Raw genomic sequence first — 22500 nt, forward strand, 5'->3', positions numbered from 1 at the left:
GTGAGTATGATGTCATCACTGTGTGAGTATGATGTCATCGCCGTGTGAGTATGATGTCATCATGTCATCACCGTGAGTATGATGTAATCTCCGTGAGAATGATGTCATCACCATGAGTATGATGTCATCACTGTGAGTATGATGTCATCACTGTGTGAGTATGATGTCATCATGTCATCACTGTGTGAGTATGATGTCATCATGTCATCACTGTGTGAGTATGATGTCATCACCGTGTGAGTATGATGTCATCACTGCTTGCCCTCATTACTCCCCTGTTACTCCCCTGTTACTCCCTCGTTACTCCCCCTGTTACTCACTCGTTACTCCACCTTTACTCCCCCTGTTACTCCCTCGTTACTCCCCCTTTACTCCCCCTGTTACTCACTCGTTACTCCCCCGTTACTCCCCCTGTTACTCCCCTGTTACTCCCTCCATTACTTTCCTGTTACTACCCTGTTACTCCCCCGTTACTCCCCTGTTACTCCCCTGTTACTCCCTTGTCACTCCGTCCATTACTCCCCTGTTACTCCCTCATTACTCCCCCGTTACTCCCCGTTACTCCCCCATTACTCCCCTGTTACTCCCCCATCTCTTGGTCTGTCAGCCTTCTGTGCTTTCATTGTCACACGATGACGTTAAAAGCAAAGGGAACATTTGTGTTGTTGCCATAGTGACAGAGAGAGAGGGAGAGAGGGAGGGAGGGAGGGAGGGAGAGATAGAGAGACAGAAAGAGAGAGAGAGATACAAAGAGAAAGAGACAGAGAGAGACAGAGAGAGAGATATTTAGAATCAGAGACACAGAGAGAGAAGGAGGGAGAGAGACAGAGAGAGGAGAGAGAGAGACAGACAGAGAGAAGGAGAGTGAGACAGAGAAACAGAGACAGAGAGAGAGATAGATAGAGAGAGAGAGAAACAGAGAGAGAGATAGAGATAGAGACACAGAGACACAGAGAGAGAGAGAGAGAGAGATAACAGACGGAGAGAGAGAGAGAGAGATAACAGAGACAGAGAGAGAGAGAGAGAGATAACAGAGACAGAGACAGAGAGAGAGAGAGAGATAACAGAGACAGAGAGAGAGAGAGAGAGATACAGAGACACAGAGACACAGAGAGAGAGATAACAGAAACAGAGAGAGAGAGACAGAGAGACAGAGAGTGAGAGAGAGACAGAGAGAGAGATAACAGAGACAGAGAGAGAGAGAGAGAACAGAAACAGAGACAGAGACAGAGAGAGAGAGATAGAGACACAGAGACACAGAGAGAGAGACAGAGAGAGATAACAGCTCCATGACAGGCAGGAGATTATATGAGACGCAGCTACAGGGTTTACCATCTCAACTGAAGACTCTCACTGTGTGTGTCTCTCTCCTGACCTCCCCCAGCCTCCCCAATCTCTCTATCCCTCCCTCTCCTTCTCTCTCTCTCTCTCTTTATCTCTCTCTCTCTCTGGCTGTTTTCGAAATAGCATACTAATGTACTATTCATACTATGTGTGACGTAGATCGGATGTATACTAGTTTAGCCAGAGTTTATGTGTATGCGGCATGAGGATACTTTTCATACTCAACTTCCCCAAAATGCATCGCGCGTCTCTTCAGTCTCTGCAAACTGCGCAATGAATCGGACATAACAAACCTGGCAATAGCCTACATGCTTGGGAATCTACATAGTGAAATGCATTCTTAGACATGTCTACGTCGTCATGATTACAAAGATGCCACTTGAAATGCATAAAATGCAAGTTTATTTGTGTCTTACACACACACACACACACACACACACACACACACACACGTTGGCCTAGTATTTGACTGCCTGTAGCCCAGTCACGAATGGTCCCAGTATTGTAGCTTCAGAAGGAATAAGTTGTTTTTTATTGTGCTTGCTGCAGCAAGCCCACTATGTTATTGCTCATATATATTTATTTGAATCATGTTCTTTTACCAACTGCTAAAACAACAATATAGTAAGCTCTGTCTCTCTCTCTCTCTCTCTCTCTCTGTTTCTCTCTCCCCCTTTCTCTCTCTCACTCTCTCTCTCTCTCTCTCTCTTAGGGTTAGGGCAGGGTTAGGGCAGGGTTAGGGCAGGGCTAGGTTAGGTTAGGGTTACGGTTAGACCATGGTTAGGGCAGGGTTAAGGCAGGGTTACACCAGGGTTAGGGTTATGGTTAGACCAGGGTTAGACCAGGGTTAGGGTTATGGTTAGACCAAAAAAGCAAATATCATAAAAGCAGCATCAGAGTCTTGGAGGAAGGGCCCTAACCTGTTTTTGTCAAGATTAGTGCTTTATAAATGTTTTAAATGATTATTATTAGACTGATCTGTCTATCTGTCTGTCTGCCAATCTGTCTCTCTGTCTGCTTGTCTGCCTGCTGTCTGTCTGTCTCTCTGTCTATCTGTCTGTCTGTGTGTCTCTGTCTATCGGTCTCTCTGTGTGCCTGTCTGTGTCTCTGCCTGTCTGTCTGCCTCTCTGCCTGTCTGTCTGCCTCTCGGCCTATCTGTCTCTCTCTCTGTCTGTCTCTCTCACTGTCGGCCTGTCTGTCTCTCTGCCTGTCTGTCTGCCTCTCTGCCTGTTTTTCAGTATGTTATAAACTAAAGTCTGCTGTGTTCCTATAGGTGGGTATAGACTTCACGGCGTCCAATGGGAACCCTCGAGAGCCCTCCTCCCTGCACTACATCAACCCACTGGGCAGCAACGAATACCTGGCGGCCATCTTGGCTGTCGGACAGATCATCCAGGACTACGACACGTGAGTGTGTGTGTGTGTGTGTGTGTGTGTGTGTGTGTGTGCGTGAGTGTGAGTGTGAGTGTGTGTGTGTGTGGGGGGGTGAGTGTGAGCGTGAGCATGAGGTTGAGCGTGAGCGTGAACGTGAGTGTGAGTGTGAGTGTGAGCGTGTGTGTGAGCGTGAGCGTGAGCGTGAGCGTGAGCGTGAGTGTGAGTGTGAGTGTGTGTGGGTGTGAGCGTGAGCGTGCGCGTGTCTGAGTGTGAAACCAACCCTGAGATCCCTACACTGGCTACCAGTCTCTCAGAGAATTTAATTCAAAGTACTCCTAATTACATACAAATCACAAAATGGCCTTGGACCAAAATACATATTAGATCTTCTCCCACCCTATATTCCAGCAAGGCTCCTCAGGTCAGCTGAGACTAATCAGCTAATCATTCCAAGAGTGAAAACAAAACACGGTGCAGCAGCTTTCAGTCACACTGCCACAACTATTGTCTTATTAAATGTTTTATTTATTTACTTCTTATATTTGCTTTTATTCATTGTCAATTTTATTTTTCTTACTATGGTCCTCTTGCTGTATTTCTTAATAATGTATGTAAAGCACTTTGAATTGCCCCTGTTGTATGAAATGTGCTATACAAATAAACTAGCCTTGCCTTGCCTTGAAACACAGTGCCTGAAGCTAATCTATGTTTTCCTGTCTCCTTGTTTCAATGTCTCCTTGTCTCCTGTCTCCTTGTCTCCTTGTTTCCTGTCTCCTTGTTTCGTTGTTTCCTGTCTCCTGTCTCCTTGTTTCCTGTTTCCTTGTCTCCTTGCCTCCTTGTTTCCTTGTCTCCTTGTTTCCTGTCTCCTTGTCTTCTTGTCTCCTTGTTTCCTGTCTCCTTGTTTCCTGTTTCCTTGTCTCATTGTTTCCTTGTTTCCTTGTCTCCTTGTTTCCTGTCTCCTTGTATCCTTGTTTCCTGTTTCCTTGTATCCTTGTCTCCTTGTTTCCTTGTTTCCTGTCTCCTTGTTTCCTTGTCTCATTGTTTCCTTGTTTCCTTGTTTCCTGTCTCCTTGTATCCTTGTTTCCTGTCTCCTTGTATCCTTGTTTCCTGTTTCCTTGTCTCCTTGTCTCCTTGTATCCTTGTCTCCTTGTCTCCTTGTCTCCTTGTATCCTTGTCTCCTGTCTCCTTGTCTCCTTGTATCCTTGTCTCCTTGGTTCCTTGTCTCCTTGTATCCTTGTCTCCTTGGTTCCTTGTCTCCTTGTCTCCTGTCTCCTTGTCTCCTTGTTTCCTTGGTTCCTTGTCTCCTGTCTCCTTGTCTCCTTGTTTCCTTGTTTCCTGTCTCCTTGTCTCCTGTCTCCTTGTTTCCTTGGTTCCTTGTCTCCTTGTATCCTTGTCTCCTTGGTTCCTTGTCTCCTTGTCTCCTTGGTTCCTTGGTTCCTTGTTTCCTGTCTTCTTGTCTCCTTGTTTCCTGTCTCCTTGTCTCCTGTCTCCTTGTCTACTGTCTTGTCTCCTGTCTCCTTGTCTCCTTGTATCCTTGTCTCCTTGGTTCCTTGTCTCCTTGTATCCTTGTCTCCTTGGTTCCTTGTCTCCTTGTCTCCTTGGTTCCTTGTCTCCTTGTCTCCTGTCTCCTTGTCTCCTTGTCTCCTTGGTTCCTTGTCTCCTTGGTTCCTTGTCTCCTTGGTTCCTTGTCTCCTTGGTTCCTTGGTTCATCAGTGACAAGATGTTTCCTGCGTTGGGGTTCGGTGCTCAACTCCCTCCTGACTGGAAGGTAAAGGTTCTATGCATTTATTCAACTGTGTGTGTGTGTTATATGTGTATGTGGGTGTGGGTGTGGGTGTGTGTGTGTGTGTGTGTGTGTCTAGCTGGCAGGATGTTTAATACATGCATATTCTTCTGATTACGCAACTGTCATCTGCGTTGCCATGGCTGCAAGCTGATGGAAGAGAGAAGCAGAATGGACCATCTAGAACACACACACAAATACACACACACACACACACACACACACACACACATGATACACCCACACATGCATGCACACATAATACACACCCGCACACACACACACACACACGCACACACGCATTAAGAGGTCTGTACAGGGGGGTAGAGGGGATGAGGAGGTCTTTACAGGGGGGTAGAGGGGATGAGGAGGTCTGTACAGGGGGGTAGAGGGGATGAGGAGGTCTGTACAGGGGGGAAGAGGGGATGAGGAGGTCTGTACAGGGGGGTAGAGGGGATGAGGAGGTCTGTACAGGGGGGTAGAGGGGATGGATAGGTCTGTACAGGGGGGTAGAGGGGATGGAGAGGTCTGTACAGGGGGGTAGAGGGGATGGAGAGGTCTGTACAGGGGTAGTGGGGATGAGGAGGTCTGTACAGGGGGGAAGAGGGGATGAGGAGGTCTGTACAGGGGGGTAGAGGGGATGAGGAGGTCTGTACAGGGGGGTAGAGGGGATGGAGAGGTCTGTACAGGGGGGTAGAGGGGATGGAGAGGTCTGTACAGGGGTAGAGGGGATGAGGAGGTCTGTACAGGGGGGTAGAGGGGATGAGGAGGTCTGTACAGGGGGGTAGAGGGGATGGAGAGGTCTGTACAGGGGGGTAGAGGGGATGGAGAGGTCTGTACAGGGGTAGTGGGGATGAGGAGGTCTGTACAGGGGGGAAGAGGGGATGAGGAGGTCTGTACAGGGGGGTAGAGGGGATGAGGAGGTCTGTACAGGGGGGTAGAGGGGATGGAGAGGTCTGTACAGGGGGGTAGAGGGGATGGAGAGGTCTGTACAGGGGTAGAGGGGATGAAGAGGTCTGTACAGGGGGGTAGAGGGGATGAGGAGGTCTGTACAGGGTGGGTAGAGGGGATGAGGAGGTCTGTACAGGGGGGTAGAGGGGATGAAGAGGTCTGTACAGGGGGGTAGAGGGGATGAAGAGGTCTGTACAGGGTGGGTAGAGGGGATGAGAAGGTCTGTACAGGGTGGGTAGAGGGGATGAGGAGGTCTGTACAGGGGGGTAGAGGAGATGAGGAGGTCTGTACAGGGGGGTAGAGGGGATGAGGAGGTCTGTACAGGGGGGTAGAGGCGATGATTGATTGCCTGATTGATTGATTGACATGTGTATATTCTTTCTCCTGACTCTACAGGTGTCCCATGAGTTTGCCATTAACTTTGACCCCACCAACCCTTTCTGCTGCGGTGAGTCTCCCTCTCTCTCCTCCCTACTCCTCTCCTCTCTCTCTCTCCTCCTCTCCTCTCCCCTCTCTCTCTCCTTTCCTCCCTCTCTTTCCTCCCTCCCTCTCCTCTCCTTCCTCCTCCTCTTCTCTCTCTCTCCTCTCCTCCTCCGTCCCTCTTCTCCTCCAAGCCTGTTCTGTGTGTGTGTATGTGTGTGTGTGTGTAGGTGTGGAGGGGATAGCCCAGGCCTACTCCGCCTGCCTGCCTCACCTGCGTTTCTACGGACCCACAAACTTCTCTCCCATCATCAACCACGTGGCGCGCTTCGCCTCCCAGGCCCTGCAGCAAGACACCGCCGCCGTGAGTCTCTGTGTGTGTGTGTGTAGGGTGTGTGTGCGTGTGTAGGGTGTGTGTGCGTGTGTAGGGTGTGTGTGTGTGTGTGTGGGGGGGGGGGGTGGTTCATCAACCACGTGGCGCGCTTCGCCTCCCAGGCCCTGCAGCAAGACACCGCCGCCGTGAGTCGATCCAGGCCGCAATCTCATACGGCCCTCAATCAGATACGAATCGGATATGTGTCATTTCGACTGCGGTCTCAGCAGGCAGGTCGCATATAATGCTCGATTCTGATTTGCACGTCACTGAAAATATGACGGTCTTCGCATTTCGAAGACGTTTGACGTTAGTTTCACTCACTTCAACAGGCAAGTGCTCTTTCTTCTCCGCCTTAAAATGTGCGCAATATTTTGCAGACCTCTAAACATACTTCTGAAAGCAATGGCTTTATATTATAATATGTATAAAAGGGATTATGATTTCTGTCTCGTTTACGTCCATTGCAAGTGCCGGCTGTCTGTTTACTTTCATTTTCGATGTACGCATGCAGGTTGTTTCAAGTGTTATGAGTGTAAGCACAGGTATTGGATATGGGTCATTTTAAAAAGTAGATGTAAGCAGGCGTTCAAAACTAGAACTAGGCATTACGACCTGCTGTGTAAATGAAGCCATGGACGCCTGACAGAATCAGAATTAGAATCAGAATCAGAATCGCTTTTATCAATGTACAGCTACACAGAGTAACATTCTTAGTTTCAGGTTCTTCGACATTGGCATTGCAGCAGAATACAAAATCAATAATATAATAAAGCAGGATACAAAATCAGCTAAATCAACAATCAACAATAATAGCAATAGCAACAGAATACAAAATCAACAAGGGAGTCTATCTGTGGGAGTCAAAGTCTCCTGACAATAAAACAATGGAGTCTATCTGTGGGAGTCTATCTGTGGGAGTCCATCGAAGAAGGCCTGAGAGGAAGGACAGAATACTAAGTATATTTTCTTTTTTCCATTTTGTTTTTTGTCTACTAAAGACGTCATCTGGACGTCCTAGAAAGACGTCATCTGGACGTCCTAGAAAGACGTCATCTGAACCCACATTCCGGCTTCCCTGAGGACGTCTTTTGGACTCTTTGTTGACTGGGTTGGCACCTGCCCGAGTGTAATCCAGTTGGATGCGGATCCTATCACCGTCCTCGGTGGTCAATTGTTTCATCTGCCCGGCTTTTCTGAGAATCTCCTCCTTCTCCTGAAAATAGTGGCATTTGATGACAAAAGCTCTCGGTGGGTCACTGTCGCCTGGTTTCACCCACAGTGTACGGTGTGCTCGGTCAAGTAGAGGGAGCTTATCGAGGTCAAGTGTCTCCTTCAGACACTGAGGTAGAAAGTCAGCTGGGCGCGTTCCATCCTCTCACCTCTCCTTTACCCCGGTAATGCGTAGGTTGCAACGGCGCCTCCTGGTCCTCACTTCGTGCCTTCTGAGTTGTGAGTTCCCGCTCCAGAGCGACGATCGAGTAAGAGTGGCTGTCGGCTGCAGACTCAAGGGCGACCACCCGTTTGTCCAGAGCTTCGCTTTTGGCGTTAGCGTTGTCATTGGCAAGTTTAAGCTCTACTCTGAGCTGGTCAACCTGGTTCAGAATTTCGGCAGATTGTGCCTCAGATTTGGTGAGTAATTCAGTCCTCAGCTCGACGATGGCTTGGAGGATAGCATCCTGCCCAGGACTCAGGTCAGGTGCATCATTAGCATCTTGGCTAGCCCAGTAGCCAGCACATGTGTCAGGCATTTTTTGACCGTAAAAATATGAAACTTAGTGCACCGTTTTGACTTCGCTGATGAGTGTTTATGAATAATAAGAACTTTATATAGCTGCTTCCATATGAAATATCAGTTATGGCGAGGAGCTCAGTAAAAACGCGTCCTCACATGGTGCGACTCAGACTGCCAGGACATATGTGACACCTGGTCAGTTGGTCTGCATGTTGGCATCTGATTTAACGTTCTGACTTTTATTTAGAAAAATGTAAATACATTTCAGAGTTGTTGACAATGACACACTCGCTAGTCAACTAACACAGCTTGTTTTGTGAGCGTTTGTAAAGTGTACTCCCTTCCCCTGCAGCAGTACTTCACTCTCTCTCTCTCTCTCCCCTCCCCGCCCCTCCTCCCCTGCAGCAGTACTTCACGTTGTTGATCATCACGGACGGCGTGATCAGCGACATGGACGAGACGCGCCACGCCATCGTGCAGGCTGCCAAGCTGCCCATGTCCATCATCATCGTGGGCGTGGGCAACGCTGACTTCCTGGCCATGGAGTTTCTGGACGGGGACGCCAGCGTGCTGCGGTCCCACGGAGGGGAGGAGGCCATCAGGGACATCGTCCAGTTTGTCCCCTTCAGAGACTTCAGGAATGTGAGTGTGTCTGGTGGTCACATGTCTGGTCTGGTCACATGACTGGTCTGGTCACATGTCTGGTCTGGTCACATGACTGGTCTGGTCACATGTCTGGTCTGGTCACATGTCTGGTCTGGTCACATGTCTGGTCTGGTCACATGACTGGTCTGGTCACATGTCTGGACTGGTCACATGTCTGGTCTGGTCACATGACTGATCTGGTCACATGACTGATCTGGTCACATGTCTGGTCTGGTCACATGTCTGGTCTGGTCACATGTCTGGGAGGGGGGGAGGCAGTGTAAACATGGTCTGTAAACATGGCTTACCTCCTCCATCATCACCACCCGTCTATAGAACCTGTCAGATGAAGACGGGAGGCTGGTGGAGGTAGACATCGGAGGACTGGGTTGGAACACGTGTGGGCCCGGCTTCTAATTTCTACCACCCCCGGCCTCTACTGGAGGACCCACAGGTGCTGCTGCCATGACAACAGCGGTCCTAGCGGTCAACTGACAGCAGTCTGTACTGGAGAATAACTTTTACTGTGTGTGTGTGTGTACGTACTCTGTGTGTGTACTCCCTGTGTGTACTCTGTGTGTGTGTGTATGTGTGTGTATGTGTATGTGTGTGTATTCAGGCACCGAAGGAAACTTTGGCGAAGTCCGTCCTGGCTGAACTCCCCCAGCAGGTCACCGAGTACTTCAAGCAGCGCAACCTGTCGCCTAGCAACCATGCGCTGGAGTAAGCATGCGCCCGAGGCTCTCAGTTCATCCTGCATGTTGCAAATGTCTACTCACTGTTTACACCAACAACAACAACAACAACACGCATGAAACGTTTTTTTTAAAATATGTATTTATTTATCTGATTTTGTAAAGTCGTAAAATCCAAAAGCAGCGAGAACTCGACAGAGGCAGTTTTGAAACATTTCTGTATCTGAATTATTAACATTTCTACAATGTTTCCTTCTGTATTTGAACGTACATTTATACAATGTTTTCCTCTGTATTTGAACGTACATTTATACAATGTTTTCTTGTATGTTTTGAAAAAATGAAAATGTTTTCATGTTTCTGAGGAGTTTTTCCTGTACCTTTTCTGCTGTGGTGTACATGGTGGTGTGTACATGTACATGGTGGTGTGTACATGGTGGTGTGTACATGGTGGTGTGTACATGTACATGGTGTGTACATGTACATGGTGTGTACATGGTGGTGTGTACATGGTGTGGTCTGTACATGGTGTACGTGGGTGTCGTGGTCCAGCGTGTCTGGTGAGGTGACGTCGTACGGTCAAGGTGTTTGTTATTGATGATTTTATAAACTTGTATTAACGTCACCACTCAGGTCAATAAACTGACAGAAATGTTGTGGTGTGTGTGTGAGGTCTTCATTTTTGTTTGTCCTGCCTAAGAGAGAGAGAGAGAGGGAGAGTGAGAGAGAGACAGAGAGAGACAAGGAGAGAGGGAGAGACAGAGAGTAAGAGAGAGACAGAGTGAAAGAGAGACAGGGAGAGTAAGAGAGAGAGAGGAGACAGTGAAAGACAGGAAGAGAGAGTGAAAGAGAGACAGAGAGAGGGAGAGTAAGAAAGACAGAGAGAGGGAGACAGTGAAAGACAGGAAGAGAGAGAGTGAAAGAGAGAGGGGGACAGAGTGTAGTCATGTCCTGATAAGACTCCAGCTGTGACCTCCAGGGGGCGCTCTCACAGGCTTGAACCCTTTTCAACCACTACGGTATATCACTCTGTTTACCCTCACTATCTAACTTAACTATTTATTTAATGTAACAATCTAACTTAATTATTTAATGTAACTATCTAACTTAACTATTTAATTAAACTATTTGACTATCTAACTATCTAATGTAACTATTTAACTATCTAACTTAGCTATTTAACTTTAGTATTTAACTATTTAATGTAACTATCTAACTGAACTATTTAACTTAACTATCTAACTATTTAACATAACTATCTAATTTAACTATTTGACTATCTAACTTAGCTATGTAACTTTAGTATTTAACTATTTAATTTAACTATCTAATTTATCTATAAAACTATTTAATTTAACTATTTAATTAAACTATCTAACTATCGAATTTAACTATAACTATTTAACTGAATAAAATTTACAATTTACCCTTTTTTTCTTTTCTACATCTTTAGATTCTCAGTCATTGGAAATAAATACAATATCTCTGCTTTCAATTCACTTATTATTACTACCAACATTGGTATGAACAACACACCCACACAAACCACACACTCCACACACACACGCACATGCATACACACACACTAGGGGTGCAACGGTTCAGTTGGCCCACGGTTCGGTACGGTTCGGTATTTTGGGTCACGGTTTTCGGTACGGTTCGGTTCAGAAACAAATGCTACTATTTATTTACAAACAGTACTTTACTTTATATTTGCTTATACATATGGAACTTTAACATACACATGTATATGTAATGTATATAATGTTTATATAATGTATATAAACAAAAAAGACTTTCAAATTTCCCCCCAAAAATAAACACTTTCGAGACTGCTGTCTGCTCACTGACGCTACCTGACTGGCTTTCCTGCTCCCAGTCAGTGTTATCGTTGAGTGGTAGCGGTGAATATGCTGTTTCATGTTAGAGGTGCATCCATTAGCATATGGCACACGCTTTAAGCAGAGCTTGCAGACAGTAATGTTTCTGTCCACTGTTTTTTCCCCCTTATTGTCGTATTCCCCCCACACCGCAGACTTGTAGGAATCCGGGGCTTCCTCAAACTGTTGCCTCTCAACTGGGTCCGCCATGTGTTCTAATCCGGTCGCCATCTTCACCTTTTTTTTCTCTAACAGTGTTTTTGTTTCTTCCCTGTGATTGGATATTAGGCAGCCAATTAGGCAGTAAAGATGTACAACTGCGTTCCAGACCAACTCGACCTCTGACCAAAGGCCTCGTTCGAGGCATTCACGTGGACGCTCCGGCGCTCTCAGAGCTAATTTACGAACGCGGCCAAATTGATCTTCTCGCCATAAAGCTTAAGCGTACAGTGGGCTTCCTGTATAGATTTAAATCTTGCTTTTCCTTGGCTTCCAGAAAACGTCTTGTCTCCGCCCTTTTCCTTTCACAATTGGATTATGGTGATACAGTATATAGGTTTGCTTCTCTGTCCACTTTATCCAAGCTAGACCCCCTGTATCATTCGGTTCTAAGATACATCACCAATAGTGCCTTCAGGACCCATCACTGTACACTGTATAGTCTGGTTGGATGGCCATCTCTTTCTGTCAGAAGGCTCCAACACTGGTACACTCTTGTGTTTAAAATCATCTCTGGCTTCTTACCGAATTATCTGGGCCTGAAGTTCATCCCTATACCGAGTGGCTCGGGTCTCAGGTCTCGTAGATGGCTACAATACAAGGTGCCACTTATCATGAACAATGTTGGAAGGGCAAGCTTGTCTTATTATGGCCCTTGGTCTTGGAATGACCTACAGACTACTTTTAAATTAGAGGCCCTTATTTCCATAAGTATCTTCAAGCGTAGATTAAAGGATGTGGTCACCGCTCGCTGTACCTGCTTTGGTTAGACTTCTCAATGTTTTAATCACCTTGTAAATACCCCTACCATTGTTTGTCTATTGTATTGTTGCCACTGTCTTATGTCCTGTGTTGTTATCTGAACTGTTTTTTTAAGCTACTATTTTGACCCTGTCTTGGCCAGGTCTCTCTTGTAAAAGAGGTTTTAATCTCAATGTGACTTCCTGGTAAAATAAAGGTAAAAAAAAAAAAAAAAACGAAAACCGTCACGGTTCACTAGTGAATTGAGCCGTGGAACGCAAACCGTACCGTCCGTAAAAAAAACGAGAACCGTTGCACCCCTAACACACACACACACACACACACACACACACACACACACACACACACACACACACACACAGAGACCAGCGAGAGAGAAAGCTCTTTATTATTTTCATATCTTCCTCGACCTCCCAGCCATCAACCACTGGTTTCCATGGAGACCTTCCAGCCAACAACCACTGGTTTCCATGGAGACAGTCCATAAAAAAAACAGCATTGTTTTTTTTGTTTGTTTTTTTCCCTCAATCGAAGAAACATGAACACACAAACACACACACGCACGCACACGCACGGACAAACACACACACACACACAAAAACACGAACACGCACGCGCACGCACACACACACACACACACACACACACGCACGCACGGACAAACACACACACACACACACGCACACACACGCACAAACACACACACACACACACACAAACACAAACTAACACACACACACACACACACACACACACACACCACATTCCTAGTGTGTGGAGGCCAGGGCCTCAGCCTGGCTCTCAGGATGGAAAAGCAAAGGTTTGAATGTGATTGGCTCATCCGTGATCCACAGCTGTCAATCACTGTCCCCTCGGCCAATACCATAGACGCAGCCGCGGGGAGAGGGCCGTCCTCAGGCTCAGCTGCTGTTACACTGTGGGAGGCAGGGGGAGGAAGGAGGAGAAAGGGGAGGCAAGGGGAGGCAGGGGGAGGCAGGGAGAGGAAGGGGGGAGGACAGGGGAGGAAGGGGAGAAAGGGGGAGGCAGGGGGGGGGGGGGGGAAGGGGGAGGCAGGAGGGGGGAGGAGGAGAAAGGAAAGGCAGGGGGAAGGAAGGGTCATGTTTGAGTGATACTGAGCTATAACTAGAGAGAGAGAGAACGAGAAAGCGTGTCTGTGTGTATGTCTGTGTGTATGTGTGTGTGTGTGTGTGTGTGTGTGTGTGTCAGAGATGGGGGACTCGAGTCACAAATGTGAGGGCTTGAGACTTACTTGACTAACATTAATAAAATACTTGACTTGACAGATGACTGGAAAGGACTTGACTTTTTTATTATTAAATATTTGCATTTTCCTAGATATTGAGAAGTTATGTTTTGTTTTTTAAACATGATTGGGTGATTTATAGTGCAATGAGCGTAACCTGTTACCTGGCAACCTACTGGACGCTGCAGACACCAGTAGGGGCATCATGTCCAGGGTTATACACTATTCTTGTTGTTCATTTAGGAGGCTTGTTATTGATTGCCATTGATTGACCACTGTCTCTTAACTGATTTAAATGTAGAAACTGGTGGAGATCACTCAATGACTTATTGTGACTTACTTGACCTGAGCAATCAGTGTTTCCTCTATATGCATTTATTGGTGGCGGGCCGCCACGAATGAATTTCCTCCGCCACTAATTGATTCAGTCCACAAAAAAAATAAAAAAAAAATAAAATAAATCCACCTCTGAACATTTTAGCTGATTAAAATATATCTGATCCTAGATCAGCGCTATAATAGATGTTGACTAAAAGTGCACCTAAATCCACGCCCATCTCTCTCTAACCGCTGATCCAAAATCAGATGAATGACATTAAACATTCAGTTGACGACGTGACACAAGGGCTACTCCTGATTGGTCTAAATGTGAACCGGCATGAGAACCGTGCAGACTCAACCATCCCTGCTCAGCAGTCTTACCTGCTGAAATGCTCGGGCGCCTGTGTTTTCTCCTCGCAAATAACGGGCTAAAAGTCACCGGTAGTACAAGAAAAAAGATGTCCCAGACACTTCAAACATTGCTGAAGCTAGCAGTGGCTATGAGCGATCCGAAACTGCATGGCTGGCAGGAACAGGTGCGTTGAAACCAACACCCAATCATGCCAGGACGATGGCTCATTTGATAATTTTGACAGACATGATAGACATGATAGCCATCACATCTAGTTGAAAAACTGTCGCAAGTTGAAGAACTCGGAAACTTTCGCCAAGTTGGACATACTTTTCCTGTTGTGTTTGAGACGGAGCCAAGACTGCTCGTTTGGAAGGACATTGGATCCGTGAGTAACGTAAACCTTCAGAGCTGATGGATGGAAACCGGTATCACAAGTTTATATTCTGTATATATATATTTTTTTAAATGCCATCCTCCCTCTAGTTTTGGTTGAAATTAGGTCGTTGTTTTGAGCGCGCGTGCGCGTTTCATGCGCGTGTACGCGGGAAAAAATCGCGGACAGGGCTCTCCGCCACTAATGTAAAAATTCCTGGAGGAAACACTGGCAATGACTCGACTTGACTCTCACCACAGTAACTTGGGACTTGAAGGTTAAGACTTGCACATGTGTGACTTACTCCCACCTCTGACACACACACAGTGTGTGTGTGTGTGTGTGTGTGTGTACCTTCACTGTCAGTGCTGGACTCAGAGTCAGAGCTGCCAGAGTAGGTGGAGTAGGCCCCGAGGCCTGGCAGGATGCCCACACACACCGCCGCCGAGGGCAGGTGCACGGTCCCCACGGCAACGCCCTTCTCACCCCTGGCCCCTCCTCCTCCTCCTCCTCCTCCTCCCCCCCCCACTCCCCCTCCTCCGGACTCCTGCTCTGGGGACACAACACACTGTTAGTTCTCCTGGACACACACACATGCGCACACACACACACACGCACGCACGCACGCACACATCAGAAGAACATTCATGGTTTCATCTTGATGTCAAAAGATCACGTTTGGCCAATGTCCATGGAGTTACCTGTCTGTCTGTCTGTCTGTCTGTCTGTCTGTCTGTCTGTCTCCGACAGCCTCGGTCTCAGAGATTCATTTAAACACCCACATCTTTGATCGCAGGAAATCACGATGTTTGGCTAAATGTGCTGTGTTATGATGTCATTTCCTTACGCTGCAATCAAAGTGTGTGTGTGTGTGTGTGTGTGTGTGTGTGTGTGTCGGTCCCAGCCCACCTGTATGTGTTCTGGTTCCTGTTGCCATGGTGGACTCCACCTTCTGTTTCTTACTGGTGTCTGAAGACTGGGAGGAGCTGGAGGAGGAGAGGAGAGGGGGTGGGAGGAGAGGGGAGGAGAGGAGAGAGGAGGAGGGGAGGTTAGAAATCTTCTTAACTCATTGACTGCCAAAGACGCCAATTGGCGTCTTATAGAATAGTAACGTTGACTGCCAAAGACGCCAATTGGCGTCTTATAGAATTTTTTTTTTTTTTCGCGGGGATCGCGTTATTGACATGTTCTACACCTAGCGAGTGAATTTCAGACTTGGGTGTAATGTATTTCGGTCCCAGATGGGGGCAGTAGTTCGATAAAAGCCTGGAGAAGGAAGTGGCTTGCTGTGGGTTGTAGAAATGGCGAAACGGATCAGGGTATGTGCCAAACACGGCGCGGAGCATTGCGGAGCATCGCGGAGCAGCGCGGCCATTGCGCGACTCTTCAAACAGTTCAGAGTCGGATGATACAGAAAAAGTGCAGAAAAAAAAAAAAAAAAAAAAACGTTCTGCAGAAAAAGCTCGTTTTCTCTGTCTATTGGTCAAAATCTGGTGTTTTTGCTGAAACCACCCTATGTTCTACGGCCGATTTCTAAACACTCAAAGAGGCTAGAAACAAACTTTCTTTTTCTGATGAAAGAAGAGAGTCTAAAGTTTTGGTAGATATGTTCAATGTTTATGTAGTCCGAAAAGTCAATATTTGGTGGGTCTTCAAAGTTCAGCGAAAATGCCCCAAAAGTCTGGCAGTGTGGAGCTCTCCGCTCTGAACATGGCTGGCAGTCAAAGAGTTAATGAAGAAAATTTCTTTTTATTTTGTGTCCAACAAAATTAAAATGACATGTGGGGTTCCCCAAGGATCAATCATTGGCCCCCTTCTATTAAATCTCTACATGCTTCCATTGGGACGCATCATAAAAAATAACTAAATTGCCTACCACAACTATGCGGACAACTCTCAAATCTACATAGCCCTCTCACCAAACGACTATAGTCCCATCGACAATGTCTGTAATTGCAATGAACAATAAACAAGGACAAAACAGAGATAATTGTATTCACTGCACCTGACAAAAGATCGAAAGTCAGTGCAAAACTTGATTCTCTCTCTCTTCAAACAAAAAAATAGGTCAGAAATCTTGGTGTAATTCTAGACTCCGATCTAAACTTCAACAACCACATAAACTCGATAACTAAATCAGCCTACTATCACCTGAAAAACATAACAAGAATGAGAGGTTTCATGTTCCAACAAGACCTTGAAAACCCTCATCCATGCATTTGTTTCAAGTAGACTTGATTAATGTAATGGTCTACTAACAGGCCTATCTAAAGGAGCAGTTCATGAGCTGCAGCTCATCCAAAACGCTGCTAAGTATAAACACATTCCAAGAGTGAAAACAAAACACGGTGCAGCAGCTTTTAGTCACTCTGCTGCGTGCTCCTGGAACAAAGTCCCTAAAAATATTTAAATCTAAGCTAAAAACCTTCATGCTTTGCAACAGTTATGATCAAACATGTGGCATTCAACTGGACGACAGCCTCTCTTTTCAATTGCATATAGACAACCTTCTAAAGAAACTAAAATTGAAGCTAAGCTTTTTCTTTAGAAACAAGTATTGTTTCTCAGCTGCTGCAAGAAAACGTCTGGTTGCTGCCACCTTTCTGCATCTCTTGGACTACGGTGATGTCTTGTACATGAATGCCTCTGCTACCTCTCTTCAACATCTGGATGCAGTTTACCATGGCGCGTTAAGATTCATTACAGGCTGTAAACCCCTTATACATCACTGTGTGCTATACTCTCTGGTTAACTGGTCATCTCTCTCTATCCGCCGAACCCTTCACTGGTATATTTTCATTTACAAATCCATCTTTGGTCTGCTCCCTTCCTACCTTTCTAACCATCTGTCACGCAAGCAATCCGTCTACGGCCTTCGCACACAGGACATCATCACATACTCCATCCCCTTGGTCCGGACCATGAAAGGCAAAAGGGCGTTCTCATTTGCAGCCCCTTCCTCTTGGAATTCATTACAGCAGAGTCTGAAACTGTCTCAGCTGATCCCTCTCTCCAGTTTCAAGCTCTTGCTGAGAGGCATACAGTGCGAGTCCATGATTTGTTCTTGCTATTAAGTTGACCCTCCCTTTTGCCCATTACTGACCCCTCCCTGTCCCTAGATCTTTAGCTGTCTAGTTTTAGGTTTTTGTAGTTTTAGCTTAGTTTTAGATGATCTTAGACTGTTTTAGACTAGTTTTTGTTTTAGACTGTGTAGTTTTAGTTTAGTTTTAGTCTATACTGACGGAAAGTTTAGTTTATCTTAGACTATTTTAGACTAGTTTTAGTTTTAGACAATGTAGTTTTTAGTTTAGTTTTTAGACTATGTAGGCCAGGTTTTGTATTGTATTTGTTTGTGGTGGATGTTGTATGCCTGTGAACAGGTCACACTTGAAAATGAGCCCTTGGGGCTCAATGTGTTTCTTACCTGTATAAATAAAGGTTAAAGAAAATAAAATAAATTTAAAAAATAAAAACACTAACACTTCCATCCATGTCTTTTTATTCATTTCTATTATCTTATTCATTATCTTATTAAATGTTTATCTATATATATATATATACATATCATTTTACTTTAATTTAATTATATCTGTTTACTATTCTCCTCTTGATCTCCTCCTCTCCTCTTATCTTTTTAAATGCTGTATGTAAAGCACTTTGAATTGCCCCTGTTGTATGAAATGTGCTATACAAATAAGCACATTTCTAAGCAAACATAGTTAGTAATTATTATTACTTATTATTACTAGTGTGGAACGGGACGAGAGTCTGACGTCATTCAACTGTGCGTTGTGTAAGTTAGTTAGTTTACAGAGTGCTGTTGGAATAGACTAACGATGTTCCTAAGTCCCGCAAAAGCTATGCCTGGGCACACTTCAAGAAAAAAGACAATCATGTCCAGTGTGAGATATGTAGAACACAATGATCTCACCATGGCTCCACGTCAACCATGCTATCTTACCATGGCTCCACGTCAACCATGCTATCTCACCATGGCTCCACATCAACCATGCTATCTCACCATGGCTCCACGTCAACCATGCTATCTCACCATGGCTCCACATCAACCATGCTATCTCACCATGGCTCCACGTCAACCATGCTATCTCACCATGGCTCCACATCAACCATGCTATCTCACCATGGCTCCACGTCAACCATCAGTGTTTCCTCTATATGCATTTATTGGTGGCGGGCCGCCACGAATGAATTTCCTCCGCCACTAATTGATTCAGTCCACAAAAAAAAAAAAAAAAAAGATCCACCTCTGAACATTTTAGCTGATTAAAATATATCTGATCCTAGATCAGCGCTATAATGGATGTTGACTAAAAGTGCACCTAAATCCACGCCCATCTCTCTCTAACCGCTGATCCAAAATCAGATTAATGACATTAAACATTCAGTTGACGACGTGACACAAGGGCTACTCCTGATTGGTCTAAATGTGAACCATCTAAAAGATACAAAAAGCTGATCTAGCTAGCTAGGTGCACAAATAAGATATCACGTTAAATAACTTCGAAAAATTAAACGAAAACAGCGACAGATGGATGGATTTTTCAAGAAAAAATATGTCCCAGACACTTCAAACATTGCTGAAGCTAGCAGTGGCTATGAGCGATCCGAAACTGCATGGCTGGCAGGAGCAAAGGAGCTAGTTGGTGGATCAGCTAACAACGTTTATGGCGGGGTACCACCACCACCAGCTACAACTACAGCGGGAGAACAAGCAGCAGCTACTGTGCGCTGTGGTATGTACACCAACATATATTACTTTCGTTTGTTACTTTTATTTGGACTTTGGATTTTAAGACCACTTTAATTCATGAAAAGGTCCAGAGTTTCTTGTTGCAAACGGAGGAAGGACAAACAACAGGAGCGTTGAAACCAACACCCAAGCATGCCAGGACGATGGCTAATTTGATAATTTTGATAGACATGATAGCCATCACAACTAGTTGAAAAACTGTCGCAAGTTGAAGAACTTTCGCCAAGTTGGACATACTTTTCCTGTTGTGTTTGAGACGGAGCCAGACTGCTCGTTTGGAAGGACATTGGATCCGTGAGTAACGTAAACCTTCAGAGCTGATGGATGGAAACCGGTATCACAAGTTTATATTCTGTATATTCTTTTTTTTGCCATGCTCCCTCTAGTTTTGGTTGAAATTGGGTCGTTGTTTTGAGCGCGCGTGCGCGTTTCATGCGCGTGCACGCGAACAGGGCTCTCCGCCACTAATGTAAAAATTCCTGGAGGAAACACTGACCATGCCATCTCATGCGCGCGGACAGGGCTCTCCGCCACTAATGTAAAAATTCCTGGAGGAAACACTGACCATGCTATCTCACCATGGCTCCACGTCAACCATGCTATCTCACCATGGCTCCACGTCAACCATGCTGTCTTACCATGGCTCCACGTCAACCATGCTGTCGTAAACGAAGGAGGGACCATGGCGTGTGACAGAAGGGTGACAGAAGAGCTTAAACACCACTGCCCTTATGGCCGACATGGTGGCTAAAAATATGCCGCTGCTCAGAGTCCGTTCGCAATGCTTTAGCCAAAAATGACCCGAGTAGCTATTACCAGGGCTTTATTCATTTTTTTGTGTATTTGTCCGTTTTGATTTTGGTAGGTTATAGCTAGACCAAAGGTCAACATTGTAATTGGAAATGGCTGGACAGCTAGCCTATACAAAATGCGCGCACCGCTCTAATGGGTGCGCAGGGTATTAGCGACATGCCTCTTTTCTGCATTATTGTTGTTAGCCAAATTTAAGTATTCAGAAGAAGAAATTCATGAGGATTAATATCAGAATAAATTAGATTTTTCACTGTTAAAGTTTTTTTTTTTTTTTGCGTTTAAGATATTAAGTGATTTCTTGCCGATGATCCATGGCTGTCTTTGTGAATGTCGGCACACATCGAAAAATCGATTAATCGTTCATACCACCCACTGATTAATCGACCATACCATCCACTGATTAATCGACCATACCACCCACTGATTAATCGACCATACCACCCACTGATTAGTCGACCATACTACCCACTGATTAGTCGACCATACCACCCACTGATTAGTCGACCATACCACCCACTGATTAGTCGACCATACCACCCACTGATTAGTCGACCATACCACCCACTGAGTAATCGACCATACCACCCACTGATTAGTCGACCATACCACCCACTGATTAATCGACCATACCACCCACTGATTAGTCGACCATGAACATTCTGAGCGGTGCACATCCCTCGTCTGGTCTAGGGATGGGACGATTATCGTTTTTAGCGTTAATCGCGATAAAAACACCCGCGATAACTTAATCGTGGAGAATTTTAATTATTTGAATAATCGTCATAATCGTATGTTATGAATAAACTGTGTTTAACAAATGTCTGGCGCTATTTTTCAGCCTAGTCTACATTACTTTTGCAGTCAAGTTAGCGACTGTTACTGTAATATAATTGCAATTCCTCACATGAGCCGCGCGCACAACGGCACGCTCCCCGCGGCTGCTATCAGACTGGCCGCGGGAGTGAGTGTTGAGAGAGAGAGGAGACGGCAACCCTCGCTCGCCATAGACTGCATCCCTACTCGTCTCTCCTGAGCTCGGTTGTAACGTGAACCGTGGAATACGGGATATGTTAGATGCTTTACAGTAATTCCCCAAATGACCAGAAAAGGAAGTTAGATTTGTCGCTGGTCGCTTTTGACTAATTAAGTCGCCAAGGGGCTCTGGAAGTTGGCAACACTGGGAGTGCGTTCTTTAAACTTCCTTGGGTACGTTAATGAAAGGTGCTGATTGGCCGAAAAGGAATTGCTCTTTCTTAACCCTTAGAGGGCTGGGGCTATTTGAGCCATTTTTGTCATACTTAGGATTTTGACCTCATATACCACATTAAGCACCCGGATTATGGCCATAGATATGTGCCACTAGAATCTGAATTTGAATTACTGACTTAAAATGTCCTAAAAATACAACAAAATCTAAGTTAAAGTGATTACAGTGTGTTTTATTGGCATAAAAAAAAAAAAAAAGTATTTTATTTATTTTTTAAATTCTCGCGATTATTTTGCCCACGATAATCGTGACATGACATTTTCTAATCGTCCCACCCCTAGTCTGGTCCCACTGGTGTGGTGGGCGTGTCCTCCGGAGGGGGCGTGTCTTACCTGCGTCTCTTCACGGCCCCGGCCAGCAGGTGTGCCTGGGACAGGTGACTGGTCCTGTGCTCGCCAGGCTTAGGCCCCGCCTTCCTCTCAGGCTCCTTCCTCTCGCTGGACGCCAGCTTCTTCAGAGCGCTGTGGAGGCGGGGTTAAGGAGAGGAACGCAAACCCTCACCATGTTGGGAGGCGGGGTTAAGGAGAGGAACACACACACCCTCACCATGTTGGAGGCAGGGTTAAAGAGAGCAACACACACCCTCACCATGTTGGAGACACACACTCTCACACCATCTCTATATCTTTCTCTCTCTCTCTCTCTCTCTCTCACACTCACACCATCTCTATATCTCTCTCTCACACACACTCACACCATCTCTATATCTCTCTCTCTCTCTCTCTCACACTCACACCATCTCTATATCTCTCTCTCTCACACACACTCACACCATCTCTATATCTCTCTCTCTCACACTCACACCATCTCTATATCTCTCTCTCTCACACACACTCACACCATCTCTATATCTCTCTCTCTCTCACACACACACTCACACCATCTCTATATCTCTCTCTCTCACACACTCACACCATCTCTATATCTCTCTCTCTCACACACACTCACACCATCTCTATATCTCTCTCTCTCTCTCACACTCACACCATCTCTATATCTCTCTCTCTCACACACACACACACCATCTCTATATCTCTCTCTCTCTCACACACACTCACACCATCTCTATATCTCTCTCTCTCACACACACTCACACCATCTCTATATCTCTCTCTCTCTCTCACACACACACACCATCTCTATATCTCTCTCTCT

General features: G+C 45.7%; 2 protein-coding genes across 2 annotated transcripts in view; one reads left to right on the forward strand and one right to left on the reverse strand.

Moving 5' to 3' along the window:
* Positions 1–9352, forward strand: part of cpne2 (copine II) — a gene marked incomplete at both ends in the record, with an annotated part of 17385 nt that extends 8033 nt beyond the window's left edge. The window contains 6 exon segments of the mRNA XM_080539063.1: positions 2618–2751; positions 4432–4486; positions 5849–5900; positions 6103–6236; positions 8386–8622; positions 9245–9352. Coding sequence (XP_080395189.1) covers positions 2618–2751; positions 4432–4486; positions 5849–5900; positions 6103–6236; positions 8386–8622; positions 9245–9352 — 720 coding nt within the window.
* A 3759-nt stretch (positions 9353–13111) lies between these two features.
* psme3ip1 (proteasome activator subunit 3 interacting protein 1) overlaps positions 13112–22500 on the reverse strand; it is a gene marked incomplete at its 3' end in the record, with an annotated part of 31364 nt that continues 21975 nt past the window's right edge. The window contains 4 exon segments of the mRNA XM_080539515.1: positions 13112–13116; positions 14849–15046; positions 15404–15480; positions 21678–21806. Of these exon segments, the coding sequence (XP_080395641.1) occupies positions 13112–13116; positions 14849–15046; positions 15404–15480; positions 21678–21806 (409 nt within the window).

The sequence above is a fragment of the Nansenia antarctica genome (assembly GCF_963989245.1).
Source record: "Nansenia antarctica genome assembly, chromosome: 9".
In the NCBI taxonomy this organism is placed as follows: Eukaryota; Metazoa; Chordata; class Actinopteri; order Argentiniformes; family Microstomatidae; genus Nansenia; species Nansenia antarctica.